This window comes from Cibotium barometz, chromosome 3, assembly GCF_041138505.1.
Source record: "Cibotium barometz isolate CiBa-2024 chromosome 3, ASM4113850v1, whole genome shotgun sequence".
In the NCBI taxonomy this organism is placed as follows: domain Eukaryota; kingdom Viridiplantae; phylum Streptophyta; class Polypodiopsida; order Cyatheales; family Cibotiaceae; genus Cibotium; species Cibotium barometz.
In genome coordinates this window covers 24,206,492-24,228,345 of record NC_141048.1, presented here as the reverse complement: position 1 = coordinate 24,228,345, position 21,854 = coordinate 24,206,492, and the positions used below count along the sequence as shown (strand labels likewise).

Here is a 21,854-nt window from a genome sequence, read left to right as displayed (position 1 = left end):
GCTTCCGCTATGTTGTATATCATCTTTTGGTCCAAGAGAAGAGATGGCTTGCAGAAAAAGCTAATAAAGTATGGAATGTTAAAACGGCCTCCTGGTGGAAGCACATCCTATTCTGTGGTCGGCATTCCCAGCTTCCTTTTCAGGGCAAAGTGTTTATTTGGCGAGTCATGGTTGGGGGCCTGCCTTTGGCCATTTCCCTTCAACATCGGAGACTTTCGAATGGCAACTGTTTCTTCTGCTAGACTTGTCCAGAATGTAGCCAGCAAAGGTTTATTTCTTGCCTGGTGGCCCGCAAGATATGGGAGTTCATCTCTTCAGTATGGAAAATGGTGACTCGACACACTTTGTCACCCAGGAAGTGGGTATTTGGACATGATCATCCCTTGGGGAACTTTCAGCAACATGAGGTCTTCTTTGTTTTCTTTCGATGGTTGGGTCTTTGGCATAATTGGCTCATGCGAAATGCTTTCACATTTGATTCACAATCAGGGGTGAAAGGTCACGTCCAGCATGTTCGTGGTCTATTCCTTTGGCAAGTTTCTTCTTTGAACGATGCACAGTTATCACCAGGGCACAAGCTGACCCCTGGTTACATGCTCTTCGTACGATGGGCATGCCTCATGTGGCCTTTTAGTGTCTGTGGTCTGACGGCCTCTATGTACATGTTTGTATAGCTAGTCAAACGACCTTTTCTTTGTATTACATTTCCGTAATCTAATCAACCAACCATTACGAAGAAAAAAAAAGATTCACATGAGTAGATGAACTAAGAGATTGTTATATTGTGTCATTTATGAAGGTTACCATGGTGGTCTTGAACAGATAATCCGAGGTAAGCCTTCACAATCAATAGCCAGCCTGTTGCTTTCATCTTTGAAAAGTTTGATTGTTCTGATTGATCCGATATAGCCTGCAAATTAAGTTCGTATTACTAAATAATTAAAAATATGATATAATCATTGGACTCATTGTTTGCATTCATATAATACTTTGAGTATCAGCAAAAAGTTGTGTGCTTTGAATATCAACAGTATATTGAATTCATTTGTCAAGGTTCTGTCCTTGGCATAAACAAAAATATAGGACACAATTTTTGGATCTTTCTGCACCCGTGCTCCTGTGTGCACCTTCCCCACCTTCGCCTCGCTCGAGTGCCTGTGTGTGGCCCCCCCGTGCCATCACCTCTGCCCTCCCTGTGTTTGTGCGTAGCCCCCTCTCCTGCGCCCTGCGCCCTGCACCCTGCCACCCCTTTTTTTTTTCCGATAAAAGATCCTTTCATTAGTTATAAAAAAAACGCCCACTGGGCTACAAATCCCTCTCCTCCTCATAAGAAGGCAGAGCAGAGAGCCAATCAACGCAGCTAGGGAGACTCTCCCTAGGTGCAAAAAAGTACAAATAACTGAGAGGCTATATCATACAATAGGAGGGAGGAAAATCCAAACAGGTGGCCTGTAGTGCCAGCGGGGGGTACCCACGTGTAGAGTATAGAAGGGGCCGCTGCGCCAAGTGGTGTGGAAGGCCTGGCGCCGCAAGATCGCTCGATCCGAGTCGCCCTAGATGCGGTCATATTGTCCTCGCAAGGTGTAAATCAACTCCTGCCAGATCCCCTGAACAATCTCTGCTGGTGGCTCCAGTCTCCCCTCAAAGGCCCTGAACCAACGAGCTCTCCAGGTGAACCATATGGTGAGGCTGCTGAGGAGCTCCCATCGTAGATCCCTCTCCTGTGTCCAGCCGACGGACGAGAAATCCAGTGAAGGAACAAGGCGAGGCTGGCTCCTAAAGAATCTGATGGTCTGGCTATCTTGCTCCGTCTCATATCCCAGAGCAAGCCCTGACAAAGTCGACCAAGCAGCGGCTCCCCACGTATACATGCCCTCTGGAGAGAGGGGGCCCAAAATGCGTAGCATCCTCAGCCAAATCTGCTGCGCCTGTGGACAATCCCATAGGCAATGTCTCTGTGTCTCCAATGGGTGGCCGCATCAGATGCAGGCCGATGGAAGGCCACTGTAGACAAGCCAGGTGCCAACTGCAGAGCCCCTGTGGGCAACCAGCCACTGGAAAGTCGAGATCCTGCCTGCCTGTCGGCTAGCCCAGAGCCTGGTCCAAAAATCCTCCAGGAACTCTTGTGAGAGTCCTTGTAGCCACCAATGCTCCGATGCAGCTGGAGAGACCATCCTCCTCGCAATCAAAATATGCCTCCCCAACCGAATAGTGTACTGGAAAAAGGTGATCTCTGTGGCCTCGGGGGACGCATAAGGATCATGCCACTCGTACTCGCCAGGGTCCCACTGGAGCCGGGCCAAGGGGCGCGCAGCATATGCCCAAATGCGCCAATCAGAGTCCACATCTGCAGGGTCTGGATCAATATGCCACTTCCGAGAAGCGGCGGCCACTACCCGTATCCTCTGAAAGATGCACTTTGCAACCAAAGGCGACTCCGCCTCCACTCTCTGAAGTCTGCCCTCATCCTGTATCTCATAGTGGAGGCATCTACCATCCTCAGTGCAAGCTCTAACAGCAATCAGGATCTCCAATTGTGTAAAGGCTCCCATCCACCGTGGGGCCGCTGGCTCGAAGGGCGTGAACCACTCCTCAGTGAGTGCCTCCTGAATGTCATCCCTCATAATCAACTCCCCTCTAAAGTGACTCAGCCTCTCCGCCTGGATCTCCTCCGAGAGACTGCAAAAGGCCTGCCAATCTCCAAAACTGCGTGTTGGGCGTGCCGCCAATGGTCCCCAGGCTAGACGAGGCCGAGAACCCAGCATATGACCCTACTCTGTGCGTACCGCGGGGCTCTAGATGAGCGGCTGTCTAGCCCGCTCCTCATCACAAGTGGAAGGTCTCTGAGAAAGCCCCAGTCTCAGCAACTCGCAAGCTCGCAGGATGCTCAAGGCAAATCTGTCCTCCCATCCTCTACTGAGGCTTGTCCTCCTCATCTCTATGAAGATCCACCGTATCTCTGGTGCCCAAGTGCCCCCTGCTGGGGGAACTCTAGCCTACAGCCGCTGAAATAGAAGCTCCTTCCAAGGCTCAGCACCTGGAAGCAGCCCCCGAACAATAACCTTCCTCAACAAGGCTCTACTCTGATCAGCTGGATCTTTAATGCCCAAGCCCCCCTGGGCCAGCAGAAGAGTAATAACTATCCAAGCAACCTTAGCCCAGGCCAACTCACCATCCTGCCCAAACCAAAGAAAGTTCCTGATCAGCCTCTGTACCTAGCTGATGCAAGAGCTCGAGAAGATCCAGCAAGACGTGATGTACCACAGTCGCTAGAAGCACCTGATTTGTCACCACCACCCTCCCAGCCAAGGATAGCCGAGCTGTACTCCAATATAAAAGCTTCTTCCGAACGCTCAGAAGAAGCGGGGCGATTTGCTGGTTAGGTGACAAATCAAGTCCAATCTGGCATCCCAGATACCGCATTGCTGTGCCAGGAGGAATCCATCTAAAACCCAGGTCTGGGCTCCATGCCGGAGCGGGAGCGCTACTGATCCAAAAAGCCACTGTCTTGAGCCAATTGATCAATGCTCCTGAAGCCACACCAAAAACCTGTAGCGACTGCTCTGCCCTCTGTAGATTGGCCTCCTCGCCATGCAGAAACAATCCCGTGTCATCAACAAACTCAGAATCGAGCAAGTCCTCACCCCGGACTGGGAGCTAGAGTCCTCTCAAACCAACCTCCTCTGCTGTCAGATACATGCTCATAGCCTCTGCAAAGAAGAGAAAAAGGAACGGGGCGAGAGGGCATTGCTGATGGACTGATCTCGTCAACTCAAAACTCGGCCCCCATCCTCCTCCCATCAACACCTGGCTACGAGCTGTGGAATATAGAGCCGCCACTGCTCGAATCCAGTCTGGCTCAAAACCCTAGTGCCCTCTACGAAACCCCAATCGACTCTATCGTATGCCTTCTCAAAATCGAGAAGCATCACGACCACGTCCTCACCGAGAAATCTAGCTCGGGTCGTCGCCTCCCAGAAGGTGAAAATGTTGTCAAGGATATTGCGCTCCTTGACGAATCCTGTCTGGGTAGCATGAATCAACTCCCCAAGGAAGGGCTGGATCCTCAAACTCAAGGCCTTTGCTAGGACCTTGTAGAGAGTATTGAGGATCGTAAAAGGCCTCCAATGCCGAATATCATCTGACACTCCCTCCCCCTTGGGGATAAGAAAGATCAAGCCCTCTGAAAAGCTCTGCGGCATCACCCCAGTGTCCAAAACATACTGAAAGCCCCTGCGGAGGCCTGGCCCCAAAAGGTCCCAATAGCGCATAAAAAAGGCAGGCGTCAATCCGTCCTCCCCAGGGCAACTATGACACGAAAGGACCCTCAAAGCCTGAACAAGCTCATCCTCTGAAAGGGGCTCACCCAAAACTGTGCGCATACGATCTGTGACCCTCCTCTGCACATGGGCCCACACAGTCTGTCTGCAAGCATCACGTGCCTCCGTGGCTGGCTCCGCCTAAAGCAGGTCTCTATAGAACTCAGTGGCAATGGCTCTAATCTCCCCGGGCTCAGTGGCTAACGATCCGTCATGCCTCCTGAGCTGGCTCCCCAGGTTCGAGCCATAGCAACTGGTTCTTCAGTTCCCTACTCACTGTACAACCTCACCCCCTGCCGCGGGAACAAGATCCAAGAGAGGCTCTCCGGAGTTTCTTGATTACACTTTTCTCTTCTGAGGAGATTGCAGAGGCTTTTTAGGTGCCCCCTAGGGGCAAGTGCCCAAGTGAGGATGGGCTTCCAGTTCCCCAATGTTTCTTAGTCACTAGGAGCTCATGGAGGGTGTCTTCTGAGCAGCCTTCAATGAGATCATGATTTCCAGATACATGCCAAAGAGGCTGGCTTGGGGCTTGATTCACTTGATCTCCGAGGAGGGAGGCGACAGGTTGGAGATTCACTAGTGGAGACGGCCTACAAAATCCTAGCGATAATCATTAGTTGTCGAGACTAGCCGAGTGGCAGCCTCGACCCATTGTCCGGTCACTTCACCTGCACCATGCTTCAGGGCACGGCATGCATGCCAAACCAGCAACCCCACCTCCGAGATCCATGGCACACAGACAGGTTTAATCCAGGATATGAGCATCCGAGATAACATCTTCACCTTCTGGGAAGCGACTGCCATGACCCGTTTACGTCATCATGACTTAGCGGTTCTCCTTCTGGATCTGCGACAAGGTGGATTGGAGGATGGCTTCCCCGCCACATGGGTGTGAGGTGTCTTTTCCCTCTACTTGGCCACTCACAGTCAGGTCCTTGTCTAGGGTGCTTAGGGTAACAGGTTTTCACTTTCTTGGAGATTATGGCTATGGGAGGGCCGTCCACTGATGCATCTACAGTGGGATCCTGGTGAGTGGCAGTGGTGGCACAATCCCTTTGCAGAAGAGGATGCCCGTGACATCCCTTTCTTTGAGTACATGGTCCGTCTAGGCTGCAGGATTTAGATGGCAGAGGTTGACAGTACGTCAGTTGGCAGCAGCAGGACACGGCGATTCCACACGCTTGCTCCGTGATTTTTTGAAGCAGCTGTGGGATAGCTTCTAACCATGGAAGACTACTCTCTTCCTCTGGCAGATAGCCCACACATGCTTGCTCCCTGATTTTTGGAAGCAGCTGTGCGATACCTTCTAACCACGGAAGATTACTCTCTTCCTCTGGCAGTTAGAGGTCGGCCGGCTCTGTTCTAGATGTGGACACCCTCTGGAGACACACCAGCATTGCCTTTGGCTTGTCCCAAGGTGCAGCAAGTTTGCTTGAGGATCCTCTGCATTTTCACCATGGACCATGCACTAGTCCACACCATCACCTGGGACCAGGCCTAGCATATGAGGAGATGGGATAGGACCTCACCCTTTATTCTCTCATCACAGTATCAGGACAGCCCCGTTATCACAAGCCCCAATTGGGAGGCACACAAGCCCGTGTCAGAGGTGGGAGATCATCAGCAGTGTATAGCAGTATGGCACATTTGGCGTGCTCGTTGTTGCAACATGAGGCCATAGAGGGCACAACCATGAGTCCATCAGGAACATATGGATGGACATCATACACACCCTCTGTGACTAGTGGGGTAGAAGCTTTGAGGCAGCTCTGAGCATGTGCAGAAGCGCCAAGAGATTTTTCTGTGGATTTGGAGCAGCTATCCTTTCCTTAGGGTCAGAGACACAACAAGTTTACTTGGCATTACAGGCCACTTATTTGGTTTTTCCCCTCTCCCCCCCATTGTATGAGATAGCATTCCTCCAAGAGCAGCCAGCCAATGAGGAAGCACCCCTCTTTGTCCCCTATTGTTTGTCGTGTCTCCTTTGATTGAGACAGGGTCATGTACTTGGCCAATTCGTCTGCATTTTTGGTAACTAATGGAAGGATCTTTTCTTCGGGAAAAAAATCAGACACACGCTACAATCCGGATGCCACTCTCTCGACCATTAGAAAACTCATGAGACCTCCATACATCTAGCACCTGCCACGAAAGCTCTGCAAATCTCAGTGGAAATGCTCAGGAATACGCACACGAGGAGTTGAGCCATGGTATCCTGGATATCCAATACATAAAACCATTGGGTAATGATCAGACTAGGAAGTATGACATGCTAGAGTGTATGTCCTCCCCTGTCAAGGACCCAATCATCAACATAGAGGCGGTCTAAGCATGGATAGATGCAACCTACGTCCCTCCTCCTATTAGTCCCAAGAAAAAAGGAGAGAGGATGGCCTCCTTTGAATATCATCCTCAAGCCAACAATCTCTGCCATGTATAGCCAGAATAAACCTCTCAAAAGGCCTCGGATCAAGTGTGTCACACGAAACCGCAACCTGCAAGCTCCCCAAACCCCCGCCTGTGTCGACTATGTCGCCCCCCATTCTTCCTCCGCCCCCCCCTCCTTCCTCCCCCGCTGTTCGCCCCTGCTTCTGCCCGCCCCTCTACCTCCCGCTGCTGTCTCCAGTCTGCGCTCCTTCCCCTCCTGCTCTCCTTGTTCGCCTCCCCTCCTTCCTCTGCCTCCTCCATTTTGCACAGCCTTTGCTGCGCTCCCTTCCCCTGCCCTTCTTCGCCTGTGTGCCCAGCCCTCTTCCCTTCCCCTTGCTTCCCTCCGTTTTTGCCCCTTTTCCACCCTCCCTTCCTTTCCTCCACCTCCTTGCCTGCCCCTTCCCCTTGCTTCGGATTGCGCTTCAAGTCGGCCTTTTTCTTCGATTAGCATCATGGGTAATCAATCTCCCTCGGCCGGGCGAACCATTGTTTTCTCCGAAGCCGAGCTTGCAATCCTCTACGCCAAAATCGAGAAAGACTCCAAAACGACCCTCATTGCCACAATTTTCGGATCTCACCCTTCCCGTCTCCAGGCTCAAGATTGGGTCCTGGCGGCTCTGCCTTCCGACCTCGCTCCACACTTTCAAGATGTCAGGTTGCTTGGAAGATGTTTCTTTCAAGTGGATTTTGATTCTGAGGACGCAGCCTCAGAGGTTTTGAAGGGCAGCCCTTTGCCATCGGGCCGGAGGAAGATATTCTTTCTTCCCTACTCTAGCTATTTTGACCCTATTGAGGAAGTCCGGAACCGTTTCCCGATTACTCTCAGATTTCCAGGTCTTCCTCGCGCATATTGGCCTATGCTACAGGCCATCGGGTCCGCCTTTGGGCTGGTTCTTCAGGTGCCCCCCCTCCATGCCTTGCCAACATCTTCTGCCTAGGTGGTCAATGCCTCGGTGGATGCTGTCCCCAGGGTCATGGTTCTTGCCCGTGACATTGAGCTCTTTGAGGACTATGTTTTGCTTCTAGGCCCTTGTGGCCCTTTGAAGCAACGTATGGAGATTGCAAGTAAACCCGATCAGTGCCGGTCACCAACAGGGTCACTTTACTCGAGATTGCCCTCGGGCTCGAGGTCGCAGGAGGCCTCGCAAGTGTGCTTCTCAAGTGCCACCTCCCTTGGATCCTTCCCGTCCTACAGTCCGCCAGGTGTGGCGAGTTGTCTCTCATGCCTGCCCCCCTGGTGCGATTGATGGGAAGGCTTCCTCAGATCTTGTACCTCAGATAGATGATGTTTCTGGGCAGAGGGATGTATCAGCTCATGCATCTTTGCAGGGAGATGATATATCAAATCAAGATGATTTTGTTGAGTCCTCTCTACTTGGAGGGGGCGATATGCAGGATGTTCAGTGCAATGGGGATCATGTATTGCAGGATTTTCAGCATGATGCCACTGCCCTTGATGCCCCGCAGGGCGCACAGGTTTCTCGTACATATGCAGGTACTGTGCAGGGCCTCGGACAAGGGCATGTCAGTGGACTTTGCCCCGTGTATTATCCCATCCTCCAGCATTATGAGAGGCATCCTCAGGCAGCCCATCGTCTTCTTAGATCAGGGGTCAAACCGCTTCTCTTCCATGAGAATCGTCTCATGGAATGTTTAGGGCCTTGGAGGACTTCCCACCCATGCTAGGAAGCGCCTTCTGAAGGACCAGCTTCACCCTACTGTTACAGGAGGGTCTATGGATGTACTTTTGTTGCACGAACACAAATTGGATAGATCTCACTGTGGCAAAACTGGTAAGATGCTTTCTGGCTACACCTTTTGGTCCTCGACAGTTTGGACTAGAGGGGGTGTTTGCATTTCAGTGGCAGCATTTGTTATGCCTCATGTTATTGGGCACGGTGTTATCATCCCTACTAGAGTGCAGTGGATCTTGATCATGCATGAGGGTTAGAAATTGGGAATCTTGAATATCTATGCTCCTAACGTGAGAGGTGAAAGGGTGGCCTTTTGGGACACCATTACAAATGTCATTCCCCAGGTTGATCATTGGATAGTGGGAGGAGATTTTAATATGGTTGAGCAACCTTCTGACAAGAAGGGTGGACGCGAAGGGGGTTTACACCCTTTGGAGCGAGCCTCATGGGAGAGGTTCACGCTTTCTTTTTTTGGCAGGGATTGTTGGACTGAGGATGACTTCCAGACAAGGCCAAACTCCTTATCTTTCTCTTGGCATAACCGCAGGAGCGGGGATGAGAGCATCTTTGCACGTCTGGACAGGTTTTATGTGGATGATTGGTCCTTGGACAGAGGAGGCACCATTGCTATTATGCCTGGCACCACCAAATCCGATCACTGCCCCGTTGTTTTGTGTCTCAGGGAGCCTGGGGCTCGCTCGGCCTCTCCCCGTGTCCGTATCCCTGACTCTCTTTATCTAGATGCTGACATCTCCCTTGAGATCAGAGAGATATAGAGATCTTGTGACGGTCCTGATCCTCGTCATAATATTGCGCTGGATCTTGAGAGGACCAGCCATCATTAGCATAGCACTACCTTGTCCAAGAAGAAGGAGGCTCTGGACAAGGAAAGAGCTATTAGGCGCAGGATTGCTGCTCTTCAGAGGGAACATGAAAAGCATCCACATGAGTCGTGGATTACAGAGCTCTTGACCACAGTTAGAGCAGAGCTGCAGTTGGCCGTGGACAGGAGGGCTGAGTTCACGTTTCATGTGAACGAGCCTTTTTGGACTCATATGGGTGGCAGATGCAACAAAGAGTTTTTCTCAGCACACAGGCCTTCCCATAGCAGGGATTCTGTGAGGTACTTGCAGGATTCACAAGGTGAGGTTCGGATTGAGTCTGATAAGGTGAGGGGTATTGCCTCAGATTTTTATCAGTCTTTGTTGACTACACAGGTGCCCTCTCCTCAGAGAGATGTGGCACGGCAATGCATGCCTAGGCTCATTACAGATGGTATGTGTTCTTCCCTGGATGCCCTTTTCTCGAAGGATGAATTCCTTCACACACTGCATGCTCTTTGCAGTGGTTCATGCCCAGGGGAGGATGGTCTTTCTCCCGCCTTCTTTATTCTTTTTTGGGATCATATTGGAGATGCTATCACTGTTGCCCTTCAGGAAATGTGGTTGTCGGGTATGATGCTGCCATACCTCATGGAGGGGCTGATTCACCCTATCCCGAAGAGTGGGGACAAGACTGACATCAAGCAATGGAGGCCCATCACCCTCCTTGGATCTGCATGTAAAATCTTAGCTAAAGCCTAGAGTATAAGGTTGCAGCTGATTCTCCAAAGGACTATCCATGATACACAGAATGGGTTCCTCCAAGGAAGCACTATATTTGATAACATCTTTTCTATCTGGGAAGCTGTCGAGTGGGCAAAGTCTAGTCAGCAGGCTCTTGCCATTCTTTTGCTTGATTTTGAAAAAGCTTATGACAAAGTGGATTGGGACAATTTGGAGGGCACTATGGCACACATGGGGTTTTCCCAAAACTGGATCAGAGGGGTGTCCTGCCTATACAGGGAGCCTCATAGCACTGTTTTAGCTTGTGGGGGGCGCGGCGAGCATTTTTCAGATTTCTCGTTCAGTGAGACAGGGTTGTCCCCTCGCCCCTTTACTGTACCTCATTGTAGCTCAGAATATGAGCAGGTTTCTTCAGGCTACCCCTAGTGTTGTGGGTCTCAGGCTGCCTTTATGCATGGAGAAAGAGTTTTTGGACTCTGAGTTAGCAGAAGATACGGCGTTGTTCCTTGAGGCTTCACATGCTTGTTTATGTGCTTTCCAGACAGCCTTGGAGGCCTTTTGTTTGGCAGCAAGAGCTACTATCAATTGGCATAAGTCAGTTGGTTTTGGGATCAGTGACTCTCCTCTTACAGAGATTGGGGTACAGATGTTGGTTGTACTTGGATTGAGAGAGGATGCTCTGCCAAATACCTTGGTTGTCAGGTGGGCGTTGACATCTCCCCTGCACAACAGTTTGCTCCAATGCTCTTAAGCATTAAAAGAAAACTTCATCACTCGAGTAGGAGGAAGCTTGACTTGGCCTCTACAGCTTTGGTGGTTAACCAAGTTTTGCTAGCCACAGCTTGGTTTATCGCTTCGTGCTGGATTTTTCATAAGGGCTGCATTGGCCAGCTTCGTCGCCTTATTCGGAACTTTCTTTGGTCAGGGCTTGATGGAAATGCACAACCAGGCCAGAGTTGCTTGGGAATCCATCATCACGCCTAAGCAGGAAGGGGGATTGAATATCATTGACCTTTAGGTGCAATGTAAGGCTTTGCTTTGTAAGCTTGTTGTTAGGGGCTTTCTTCCAGGCAAAGAGCCGTGGAAGGACTTTCTCATGCAGCAGATCACGAAGTGTGTCCCTGTTCGCGGAGGTGACAGGACTCTCAACTTATGCTTAATTTTTTCAGATGCAGTTCACCGCTCCCCTTCACCCCCCCTAGTTAGGTCCCTCCTACGGGCCTGGGACTGCCTGAGGAGTTTTTGGGTACACACCCCCCCGCGTTCATGGAGGAAGCTAACCGGCATCCCATTTTGTGGAATGATTTGATCTTAGATGTGCATGGTAGGCCTATTGGGGCAGCTATGCATATTCTTTGGGCTGGCTGCTGGGAGGCCCCATGCCCGACATACTGGCTTGGAAGAGGCTTCAGAGCCTCACTGAGGTGCAGAGATTGGATTTCATGCAGCATTTGAGAGGCCTAGCCGGAGGATTGCACAGATTGATGTAGCCATTCTCAACCACTGGATTACTAGATCTTTCTTGGAAGGCCATCATCATTCTTGGTTTGGGGTTTTTTCTGCGACAGGTGTTCCTCTTCAAGTTATGGGTCTCCCCTTGCCTAGGGAGGATGATGTACTGGTCTTTTTTTTTGTACAAGATGGATGGCAGCTGGAGAGATGTGACGTGTTGGACCTTATTGAGGGCCCCCAGATTCATCCAGTCAGAGTTGTTGGCTAGTTAGGGAAGCACGTCTTTGTTGACCCCCCCCCCCCCCCCCCCCCCCTTTCGGGATGATCACAGAAAGTTAGCCTTTGGTTGTATGGTGGCTGCCCTATCAGACATTTGCATTGAGATCCCAGTGAGTGGGAGTGGAAGGATGCTTGTAACCCTTTGAAAAGCATGCCTTTTTTCAATTATACGGTGCGGAATGCCAGACATCTTATCTTGGGACACATTCAGAGCGTCCCTACTCTTAGACCCCATTGGGAGTCTTACGGCATTTCGATTGACGTTCAGAGGGTATTTTGGTGGAGATTGTGGCATTCTTATAGGAAGCCACAGATTTCCTCCTTTATCTAGGTTTCCCTTCATGGTGGTCTGGCCACCAATCAGTGGAGGTCTCTTACTGGTGCTTGCCCAGCATGCCCTAGATGTGCAGGAGTTTTGGAGTCAATTTACTTTTGTTTATGGGAATGCAGGGAAGCACAGAGGGTTTGGTCTCTGCGATTGCACACCTCTTTGGTAGGATTAAGAGGGATGCTATCATTTCTTTTGGCTCTATCATTTGGTTGACACAGTCTGGGCCTCATCTGAGATTCGAGGGGACTGACAGGAGCTTGGCCATTATGGTTAGGCAAGGAGTTGCTCGGCAGTGTTGTCTTCAAGATTTGCATTTTCACACTTTGTCCCTCGGGCGCACAAAGGTTAGACAGCTCTTGAGAGATTATTGCTAGCATCTCAGCCTGGAATATCTAGAAGGCTAGATGCACTGAGGCCATTGAGGGTACTCCCGTTCTTGTTTCTCAGTGTCTTTGCAAGATTTGGAGTGATATTATTCACACCATTATGGCTACCTGGGCCAGAATCCAGGGAGCTTCGAGGGCTGCGGAGAGGAAGCGCGGCCAGTTTATGAGAGAGTGGGACATTGGTATCTTTTTCACATCCTCTCATTCGGGACCCTATTGGCACTACAAGGCTCTTGATTGGTTGAGATCTCCACCTTGCTTGGTGTGAAATCTCCATTTTGTAAAAAAAATTCATACTTAATAGAAGTATCCTTTCTATTAAAAAAAAAAACCTCTCAAGTGGGTGCACCATACACACTTGCACACTTGTCCTCCTCTTTTGTCTGCTGGTTGCTCAACCTTATCAAGGTCACCCCCAATGATCCAATGATTTAGCATGAGGAAGAAAATCAGTGAGGGCCTTCCAAACAGAAATCCCCTCCCCTCTATGATTAGGTGCATATATGTTCAGAATACCATGTGTCTCCCATCCTGCATAATGATGATCCACTGTGCTTTAGCAGGCAAAATGACACCATGGCCAACGATGCAAGGCAAGATAGGGGCTGACACTGAAATACATACACCACCTTTGGTTCCTGCAGCTCCCAACCAAAAGGTGTGACCGGGTAATAACTTGCCAGATCTACCACATTGGCTTGCATCAAGTTTATGCTCCTGCAAGAGTAAAATGTCCTTGTGACTGCAGAGTGAAGCTGGTTCAGGTTTCTGACAACGTAGAAAACCACCACCAAGTCCTAGTATGTCCCATGAGACGATCCTCATGAAGACAAGGACGGAAAGTTGCGACCAAATCTCATGGTTGATGTAGAAGAACCCCCGTTTGAGGTGGGAACGCGTCTCGCATATGTGAGGGAGGGGAAATGCTCCAAGGAGAGGTTCACCTCTCCTTTCTATTCAGGGGGAAATCCTTTCCCTTCTCATGAATGAGAGAAGGGGAGTGTAATGCATCATCATCATTACAATCCGACTACATTGCATAGTGTGATGTATCATCATCATTACATTCCAGCTGCAATGCATCCTCATCATTGTCAACTGCAAGGATCCTCATCCTGTGTAGAAAACATCATCATGTGTAGCCAAGGATGGGAAGGGATTAGGGTGTTCCACTGAGTGCACAGGCGCCATTGTAGGGATGGGAGTCTAGGGACGCCTACCATCCCTTACCATCACCGATTGTTGTGTAGTATGCTAGGGTGAAGGAGCGGCTATAGGGGGGGGAACATCTGACGAGCATGTCCACACCACCTCCTAATACAACCTCTCTATAGCTGGGACTATCTCTAGCATGATGACCCTGCTGTGGCAGCAAATACATTACTGACATGCTCTTCCAACAATCTCCATTCTCTGTCAAAATTGTGAGCCATCCCGTCTCTTCAATATCATTGATGGATGGGTGAGGAACAAGAACAAAAACTTGGGGTACTCCATCACTTGGGGTACTCCATCAGAAATGGCAGTAACCGTTGTGGAAGCAGATGAAGGTAACCCTGGAAGACAGGTCCATTGCTGAAAAAGCACACATGTCCATTCTGATTCTGAAAGAAATATGCAGCAGAATTCCTTTGCAAACTTAGATTGGCAATGTATGCAATATAACTAAAGCTTTGTGAAGCTCAAGATGAAAGCTCACCAAAGAAAACATTTGCAGCAATGCCAAACTAATGTAATCATGCATGTCTTCAACAAGATTTAGTAGGTTGTAATGCTTATTTTGACAAACATACCTGCAACCTGCAGATATCAGCCAAGCCAATGGAATTTGAGAGAAGAACAGGAGCATGAAAATCTGAGATGTTTTTCTGGGGAACAAATGGAAAACCTTCCTCTATGATCCATTGTAATTCCTCTTCACCTCGAAATGTCTCACCATAAAGCAAATACTCAACATGCATGTTACTTGTCTGCACACTCACCAATACACACATAAAGTAAGAAGAAGCTTGTGGTGAGCATGTGTAGAAAACACATTTCTGTGTACAATAAACACCCAATCATGGCCAAAGTCCCAAGCACAAGCAGTGAACAGTTGAATAACAACTGATTGAGCTCTAAATGACTCTTAAACATCCCATTTGTCAAGATATATAGATTGGTATGTACAGGATTTCTCATAATGCTTATAAAATCATTCTTTATTGCAAAAACAATGCTTGCTTTTTTGCGCAAAATTGCATGCTTTTTTTGCGCAAATTGCATGCTTTTTTTGCCAAAAAAGAGACCTTTATTTGCTTGCAATAGAATGAGTACAAGATTGACTTGGTTTCTGTCCACTGGACTGCACAATACATGAACCTTCTTGGACTGTTATGGACCTGCTTTTGGGCTGAATTGGAGCCCCTTGTGCTGTGCGCTAGGGTTTCCATACAGCCACCCTGTTGCACAACTTCTGACTGGCCTGAATCACACGTGCATGATGCGTTCTCGGCTGCGGTAGCACACCGCTGCCTAACTTGCAGCATTGTTTGGGCTGCATTTTGATGATGATGGTGGAGCTCCTGGGACCTGGATGATGTATGTTAGTTGAATGTGCTCAAATGCTGCTTTAGATATACCTCTTTGATAGGGAAACTAACGGCTTTCTGTCCAAAGGGAGGTGAGTATCACCATGTGAAGTGGAGATCCTCCAATGAAACACCAATATCAAAACCTGCATGAAAAAGCTTTCGTGCTTCACCGACTTTCAAGGAGGTTCCCTTTGCAATGGGCCATAGATCAGGAACACTAGGCCGTGGATGTAAAACCAGCCTATGAATCTTCCATGTATGTCTCACATCAATATTCCAAAAATAGCACATCTCATCTTTTATCCATTGTGACAATTGACAGTCACTTGAAAACAAAGAGCTACATCCCATGGGCTGCATGCCCCTCTCTGCTGACCTGCCCACCAGTATAATGCGTTTTCCTCTCTTTCTTGTCCTTCATGCTCAGAACACAACTCTACATGCTTCCTTGGATGGCAGAGATGCTCACAAGACGATGGCTATGAAGATCTCTTAGGCCCTAGGTCAACCCTATATATACGCATCCAAAGGGCTGGGGTTGGCAGAGTTAGCCTCAAATGGTGTGCCCTTTTTAGATAGGTGCCCTTATTGCCCTGCTTTTGGTCCCATCCCAATTTGATCCACCTTGAAGGTGCCATGGGTTTTCCACACATGGCCCCCAAAAATAGCCATTATTATTCAACAAAATTTACACCACATATGGATGAAGTAAATCATTCATCATGAGTTGTCAAGAGAGATTGGAGTAATCGAGCAGGTGGAGCTCCCCCTGGTGCGCACGGTCAGGAAGGAACACCTTCCTCTCCTCCTGGTGATAGGTGGTTTTATTGGGAGAGTGATGGAATCCCCTCCCACCGCCACTTTGGTCCTAGCTGAGACAGTCGGGATCCCATCTCTTCATATCTGCATAGCCTCAGGCCAATGCTTCATTTGCCGGCAGATGGGACATCTCACTAGTGCTTGTCCTTGCCGTCACTCTAGGAGGGCGGCTCCAGTGGTCCCGCACCCCCCCGCCCTTCCCAGTCCTCATTAGGGGGTGGGGGGCATATCGGGCCCCAGGCGTCAAGGCCCAGACCAATGCTTCATTTGCCGGCAGATGGGACACCTTGGAGGATCCTGGTGTGCAAGAGAGTGGCAGACTGCTGGCCTGAGGCAGAACCAACACAGGACCTCCAAAGCAAAGCAGCGTTGCTAGGCCTCACAAGGATATGATTCTGTCGGAGAACCGTTATGAGCATTTATCTCCTCAGCAGCCCTCCAACAATGATGGCCCCCCTAGTACTTTCGAGGAACCCACCGCCAGCCCCACCTTTCTAGAGACCGTTGCCTTATGCTCCAAAGATCCAGAACCCTTTAGACTGTTAGCCGGGCCTATCCTCGCAACCCCTGTACCCTCCTCCCTTCACAGGTGAACCCTTCTTCCGCCGGCCCCGATCCTCACCCACCCCCCCCCTTCATCTATGCTCCCTCCACCCCGACCTCATCGGAACCCCCTCTCCCCCCACCCCTTCCCCCTCCTTCCGCGTGACCGAGTACTCCCACCACCCAGTGGCCACGCCTGACCCGGAGAGGAGGCAGCAAGCTAGTCCAGTTCGTTGCTCGATCCACCGTTTCATGAAGTCAATAGAGATGACCATCCCTGCCTCTCCAATACAGGCTCTCCCTCTAGAGTCGCCTCGCAGTCCCACCCAAATTCTGGGGTAGCCAGTTGACTATAGCTTCTTCCAATGCCTCCCGTTGAAGGAGTGGGTATTTTCGAGGAGACGGTGGCTCCCATTCGTATATGTGTAGTTCTTCATCACTCCAGGTCTTCCACCCCAGAGAGTGGTACGATGATCTTCTCCTCCCCCCTGAGTGTAGCCCTGGATTGGAGCATGGAGTTGATGTCTGCCGCTATTCACGGGCAGGTCCTACAGCTCCTTTTTGTGTTTCTTCATGTTTCAGTGGTAGTACCTCCCACCCTCCTACAGATACCTGCATTGTGACAAGTAGAGCCTAGAGTATGCATTTTCGAGGACTCGGACAGAGTGGCTTCACATGGAGGGCAGGATTCGTGCCCATCTTGCACGGCTTTGCCCCAGGACAGATAGTGATCCATCCAAACCATGCCCAAGACTCTTCAAGTGGAGGGCAGTTTTGATAGTTCTGCCTCCTAGTTATGAAAATTGTCTCATGGAACATTTAGGGTTTGGGAGGACCACAACGGTTTCAGAGGCATGGGATCCTTAGAGAAGAGCTTCACAGAGCAGAAGTCGGTGGGCCCATCGACATTCTCCTCCTCTAGGAGCATCATCTTTCTGAGGGGCGTACCTGCGAGCTAGATGAAGATCCTTCAGGGCAGGAGTCACACCTTTTGGTCCCATGCTTTTGGCCCTTCCGGGACCCAAGGTGGAGTTTGCATTTCTGTCAACGAGCAGCCATTACCTGCAGTGGTCGACTCAAGCATCATTGTCACTCGGAGAGTTCACTGGGTGACCATCAGGATTGCAGAGGACAAAGTGGGATTTTTGATGTATATACACCAAAAGCCGCAACATGCAGAGCCACTTTCTGGACTACAGTTTCACAAGTCTCTCCAACCACACGTGGATTTCTGGTGCATGGGTGGGGATTTCAACATGTTGGAGTCAACAAAAGATAGACTCGACGGAGGTGGCATGGCTACACTTTCTTGCAGAGTACTCGGAAGAGTTGATATTGGCTACAGTTTCTTGCATAGAGTACTCAGCTTAGGAAGAGTTGATTCTGCTTTGACAGGGTAGGACCCTTGGTGTTTATACCAGAGTTTGGTCGCAGCCCCACGTGTCTATGTTTCTCGAGATCCAACAGGAGTACAGGCCCTAACCTGTCCAGATTAGACCAGTGCTATTTTCAAAATTATTGAATCTATCCTCTTAGCCGCCATATCCGATATGGCACTTCTATACCTTGCTAACTGATGGGCTTCTTCATTCGGCTTCTTGGTGTAATCCCTTTTGCAACACAATCCTCCAATCTCCAATGCTCACATGTCATCCAGAGTAAGGTTTGTACCTCTTCCATGTGGCCATACAACCGGGGGTCTTGCAAGTGATTAACAGATAGTATACATACTTTCCATGTTTGATCTACGCTTTTGTTACAAAACCACATAAACTGATGCCTCTACCCTCCTGATCACTTTCTCGTACCAAAGAAAGAAGGAGCCAGAACACCTACCCCATAATTTTTGATGTTCTTCTTACACTTGCCGTCTTGGCCACCTAACCATCCTTGGCAGGCGACCTTGTTATCTTAGAGGTGTTTGATGTAAAAAAACTTAGATATTAACTAAAAAACTCCTTTTTAGATTGTTCGCCTACTATTGTTGCTGAACATTCTGGATTATGATTGGTATTCTGCCAACCACTACTTTCTCCGATCATGCACCTATCATTCTATCCCTGGAGGGCTCCTGGAGGCAGGACATACATTTGAGCACTAGGATCCTTGATAACCTCATTCAAGACTCAGATATATGCAACAAGATAGAGGAGTCTGGGAGAGGCTGGATTTTCACTCAAGTTCAGCTGTAGGCACCTTGGATGCAAGCCTTGGTGGGATCAACAGTTTATTACAGGAGGCAGCGCAGAGTAGATTGGCTAGCTTCCGAGAGCAAGAGATGAGCATCCGTCAGAGCCTAGCCTCCCTACAGCGGCTCCAGCGATACCAGAGCCTCCTTTTGGAGACAAGGTCATTGGGAACTTCTTTGAGATAGTAGCCCCACATAGGGGAGGGATGGTATGCGTAGGTCGAGGCCAGGATGGATCCATTGTTGCAGATCCCTCCCATGTGAGAGCCATTGCCACATATTTCTTCCGCTCTCACCTCACAAGTGCCCCCCTATACTCACAAGTGATGGATGCACATGAGCGGGTTGGCGACATACGAGGGAGGTTGTTCCTCCCACTCTCCAAACTTTCCTATTGACTCCCTTTACTAGCGAGGAGCTTGCGGCTCTGACGGCGCTCCCTAGGGGGAAAATGCCCGAGAGAAGACAGGCTTCCGGTTTCCTTATTTCTCCAACAGTAGGATCTCATGGAAGTGAGATTATGATCACAGGAGCCATGGTGGAGAGGTTGTCAGGGGGATTGATCCATTTGATTCCCAAGGAGGGTGGTCACATATTGGAGATTTGGCAATGGATGCCCATCACCCTCGTAGGGACCGCCTACAAAATTCTAGCCAAGGCCATCAACCAAAAACTGCAGCCTTTCCTCCCCGATTTGATCCATGGCATGCAGACCAATTTCGTCCAAGATCAAAGCATCCTGGACAACATCTTCACTTTTTGGGAGGCGAATGGTTCGGCCAGGTTGAGGCAGCAAGATCTTATTGTTATCCTTCTTGATTTTGAGAAAGCCTATATAAGAGTTGACTAGGGCTTTCTGGAAGGGATGATGTGCCAGATGGGATTTCTTGAGGAGTGGGTCCGACATGTTTCTGGGCTCTACTCAACTTCACACAACGAAGTTCTCATCTAGGGAGCCAAAGGCAACAGATTTTCACTTACTCGCTCAATCCGGTAGGGCCGTCCACTGGCACCTTATCTTTTTTTGTTGGTAGTTGAGGCCACAAGTAGTTTTCTCTCCGCTCAAGAGACATTCTCAAGGGCTGCGTCTACCCATCAGCCGCAGGAGGAGTTGCTTGATTCTAAGTTCGTAGATGACACAGTGGCATACCTATGTGGAGATGAGGGGAACCTCCAGCAATTCACCAAGGCGATAGAGATCTTCTGCCATGCATCTAGAGTGCAAATCACTAGCACAAGTCATGTGGATTCTGGGTATGCTCATCCCTCGTCCCAACTTGGAGTCCAGTTGAGGCTTTTCAGTAAATCACGAGAGGCACTCTAGTTAATTATCTTGGATGTGGCCACCCCCAGGAGTCTCAACAACATTGCCTTTGGGATTGCCCGAAGGTTCAACAGATTTGGCAATGGATTCTCTGCATTTTCGCTATGGACAGAGCATCGACCCGGATCATCACTTGGGGGTACTGTCGCTTGGGCCATCGAGGCTAGAGTGGTGAGGACTTATGAGGAGGATGGGGGAGGAGTAGCCCTTCAGGTCTCCCACCATTGTATTGTAGCAATACCAATCAGAGGCCCACCGAGAAGTGATTGGCGACCAAGCTCATGCCAGAGAAGGGAGATTTCGAGTAGCATAGCGGCCAAGCACATCTAGCATGCTACATCAAGGGTACCCACACTCTGCCGGCTGAGACCATCAGGAGCGTATGGCTCGATATCATTCATGTTTGTCCCCTCCCCCCCCTCCCCCGTATGAGATAGCCTTCTCGTCACAGAGTGGCCAGCCGGAGGAGAAGCATCTCTTCCCCTTTGATCATATGTTCCCCGCCCTTATATGAGGCGAGTTTGTATCTAGCCCTTCGTGGTTGTACTTAGCCTTTGCGGCTGTTTTTTCTTTTACCAATTGAAGGATCTTTGTCTCGGAAAAAAAAAGATTATCTTGGATGCTAGGTGGGCATTGATATCTCCAGGAGAAACAATTAGCCCCTCTTCTTGTGAGCATTCAAAAGAAGACGTTATACTGGAGTTTAGCTAGGCTTTCCTTAGCTAACCCGGTCGTGGCAGCGAACTAGGTTCTTGTCACTACCATGTGGTACATCACCTCCTACTAGACCTTCTCCCAGGCTTGCATTGGTTAGGTTCAACGGTTGATCCACAACTTTCTTTGGGCTGGTAGTGGTGGGAGACCTACCCGGGCCAAGGTGGCCTAGAGAGTGATCATAGTCGCCACGATGCACGGGTGGCCTGGGCATCATCGACGCCTCCATTCAGAGCCGCACCCTTTTGGGCAAGTTGATAGTTTGTGGCCTTCTTCCGGGTGGTGAGCCCACAAAGGACTTGTTCCAAGCTAGGATCTCTGCCCGCACCCTGATTTTGGGAGGCCCTTGGTCAGAGTGTGAGATGGATCTTCATAGAGATGTGGGATCGTGGCTTTAGCCCTGCATTTGAGGACAAATTTGAAGCCAATCTCTTGCAAGCTTGGGATCATCTTAGGCCAACCCTTGAGCAATCTGCTCCAATTGCATCCGAGGAACATCTCCAAAAACCTCTGATCTGGAATCCCTTGGCCTGTTTGCCCAGTAGTCACATGCTCGAGGCTCACCTACACATATCATAGGGAGCTTCGAGCATGGGTTGCACTCAGTCATTTGCAAATTGGCTTACATTCAGACAACTGCCCCAGAGGCCTAGGAGAGGAGCCTCACTGGCACACGGGGTAGGGATACTTAGCCTCGACATCAACACTTCCACCCCCCTAGAGTTGCTGGCCTCGATCCCGGACCCCCCCCCCCACCACGGCAGTGGTCGGGAGTGTTCACCAGGCATGACATACCTTTGGCAGTCCATGGTGCAAACTTGAGAGAGCAGAGCCCCCTCTAGAGGATTGCCTCACTGGCATACGGGTAGGGATAGACCTAGCATCGATATCGACTCTTCCACCCCTCCGGAGTGGCTCGCCCCGATCCAAAACCCCACTCCCCCTCCTGCGCGCCCCGCCCCAGGGCAGTGGTTTGGAGTGTTCACCAAGCATGGCATAACTTTGGCAGTCCATGGTGCAAATGAGAGCTCCGCCTTACTCAGCTTCTCTATCAGACCTCATGGTAAACTTGAGAGAGCAAAGCCCCCTATGGAGGATTTCAGGGGATGCACTTTGCAGAGGGTGAGGGTGATTGGCATTTCTGGCCAGAGAGAGATTCTGGCATTTGTGGATTTGGGAGGGTCATCCTCTCATGCGCCTCCAGTGGGACCCACGGGAGTGGACATGGCATGATCTAAAT

At 49.9% G+C, this 21,854-nt stretch overlaps 1 protein-coding gene across 11 annotated transcripts in view; it reads right to left on the bottom strand.

The window, feature by feature from the left end:
* LOC147639861 (uncharacterized) overlaps positions 1–21,854 on the bottom strand; it is a 168,933-nt gene that overhangs the window by 102,568 nt on the left and 44,511 nt on the right. For 10 of the 11 annotated variants that reach the window (XM_086774803.1, XM_086774780.1, XM_086774789.1 and 7 more), the window contains 2 exons: positions 14,247–14,423; positions 805–910 (listed from right to left, as the gene is read on the bottom strand). In XM_086774803.1, coding sequence (XP_086630929.1) covers positions 805–910; positions 14,247–14,423 — 283 coding nt within the window. The remainder of the gene's footprint in view (positions 1–804; positions 911–14,246; positions 14,424–21,854) is intronic. The other variant, XM_086774810.1, reaches the window with a different exon arrangement.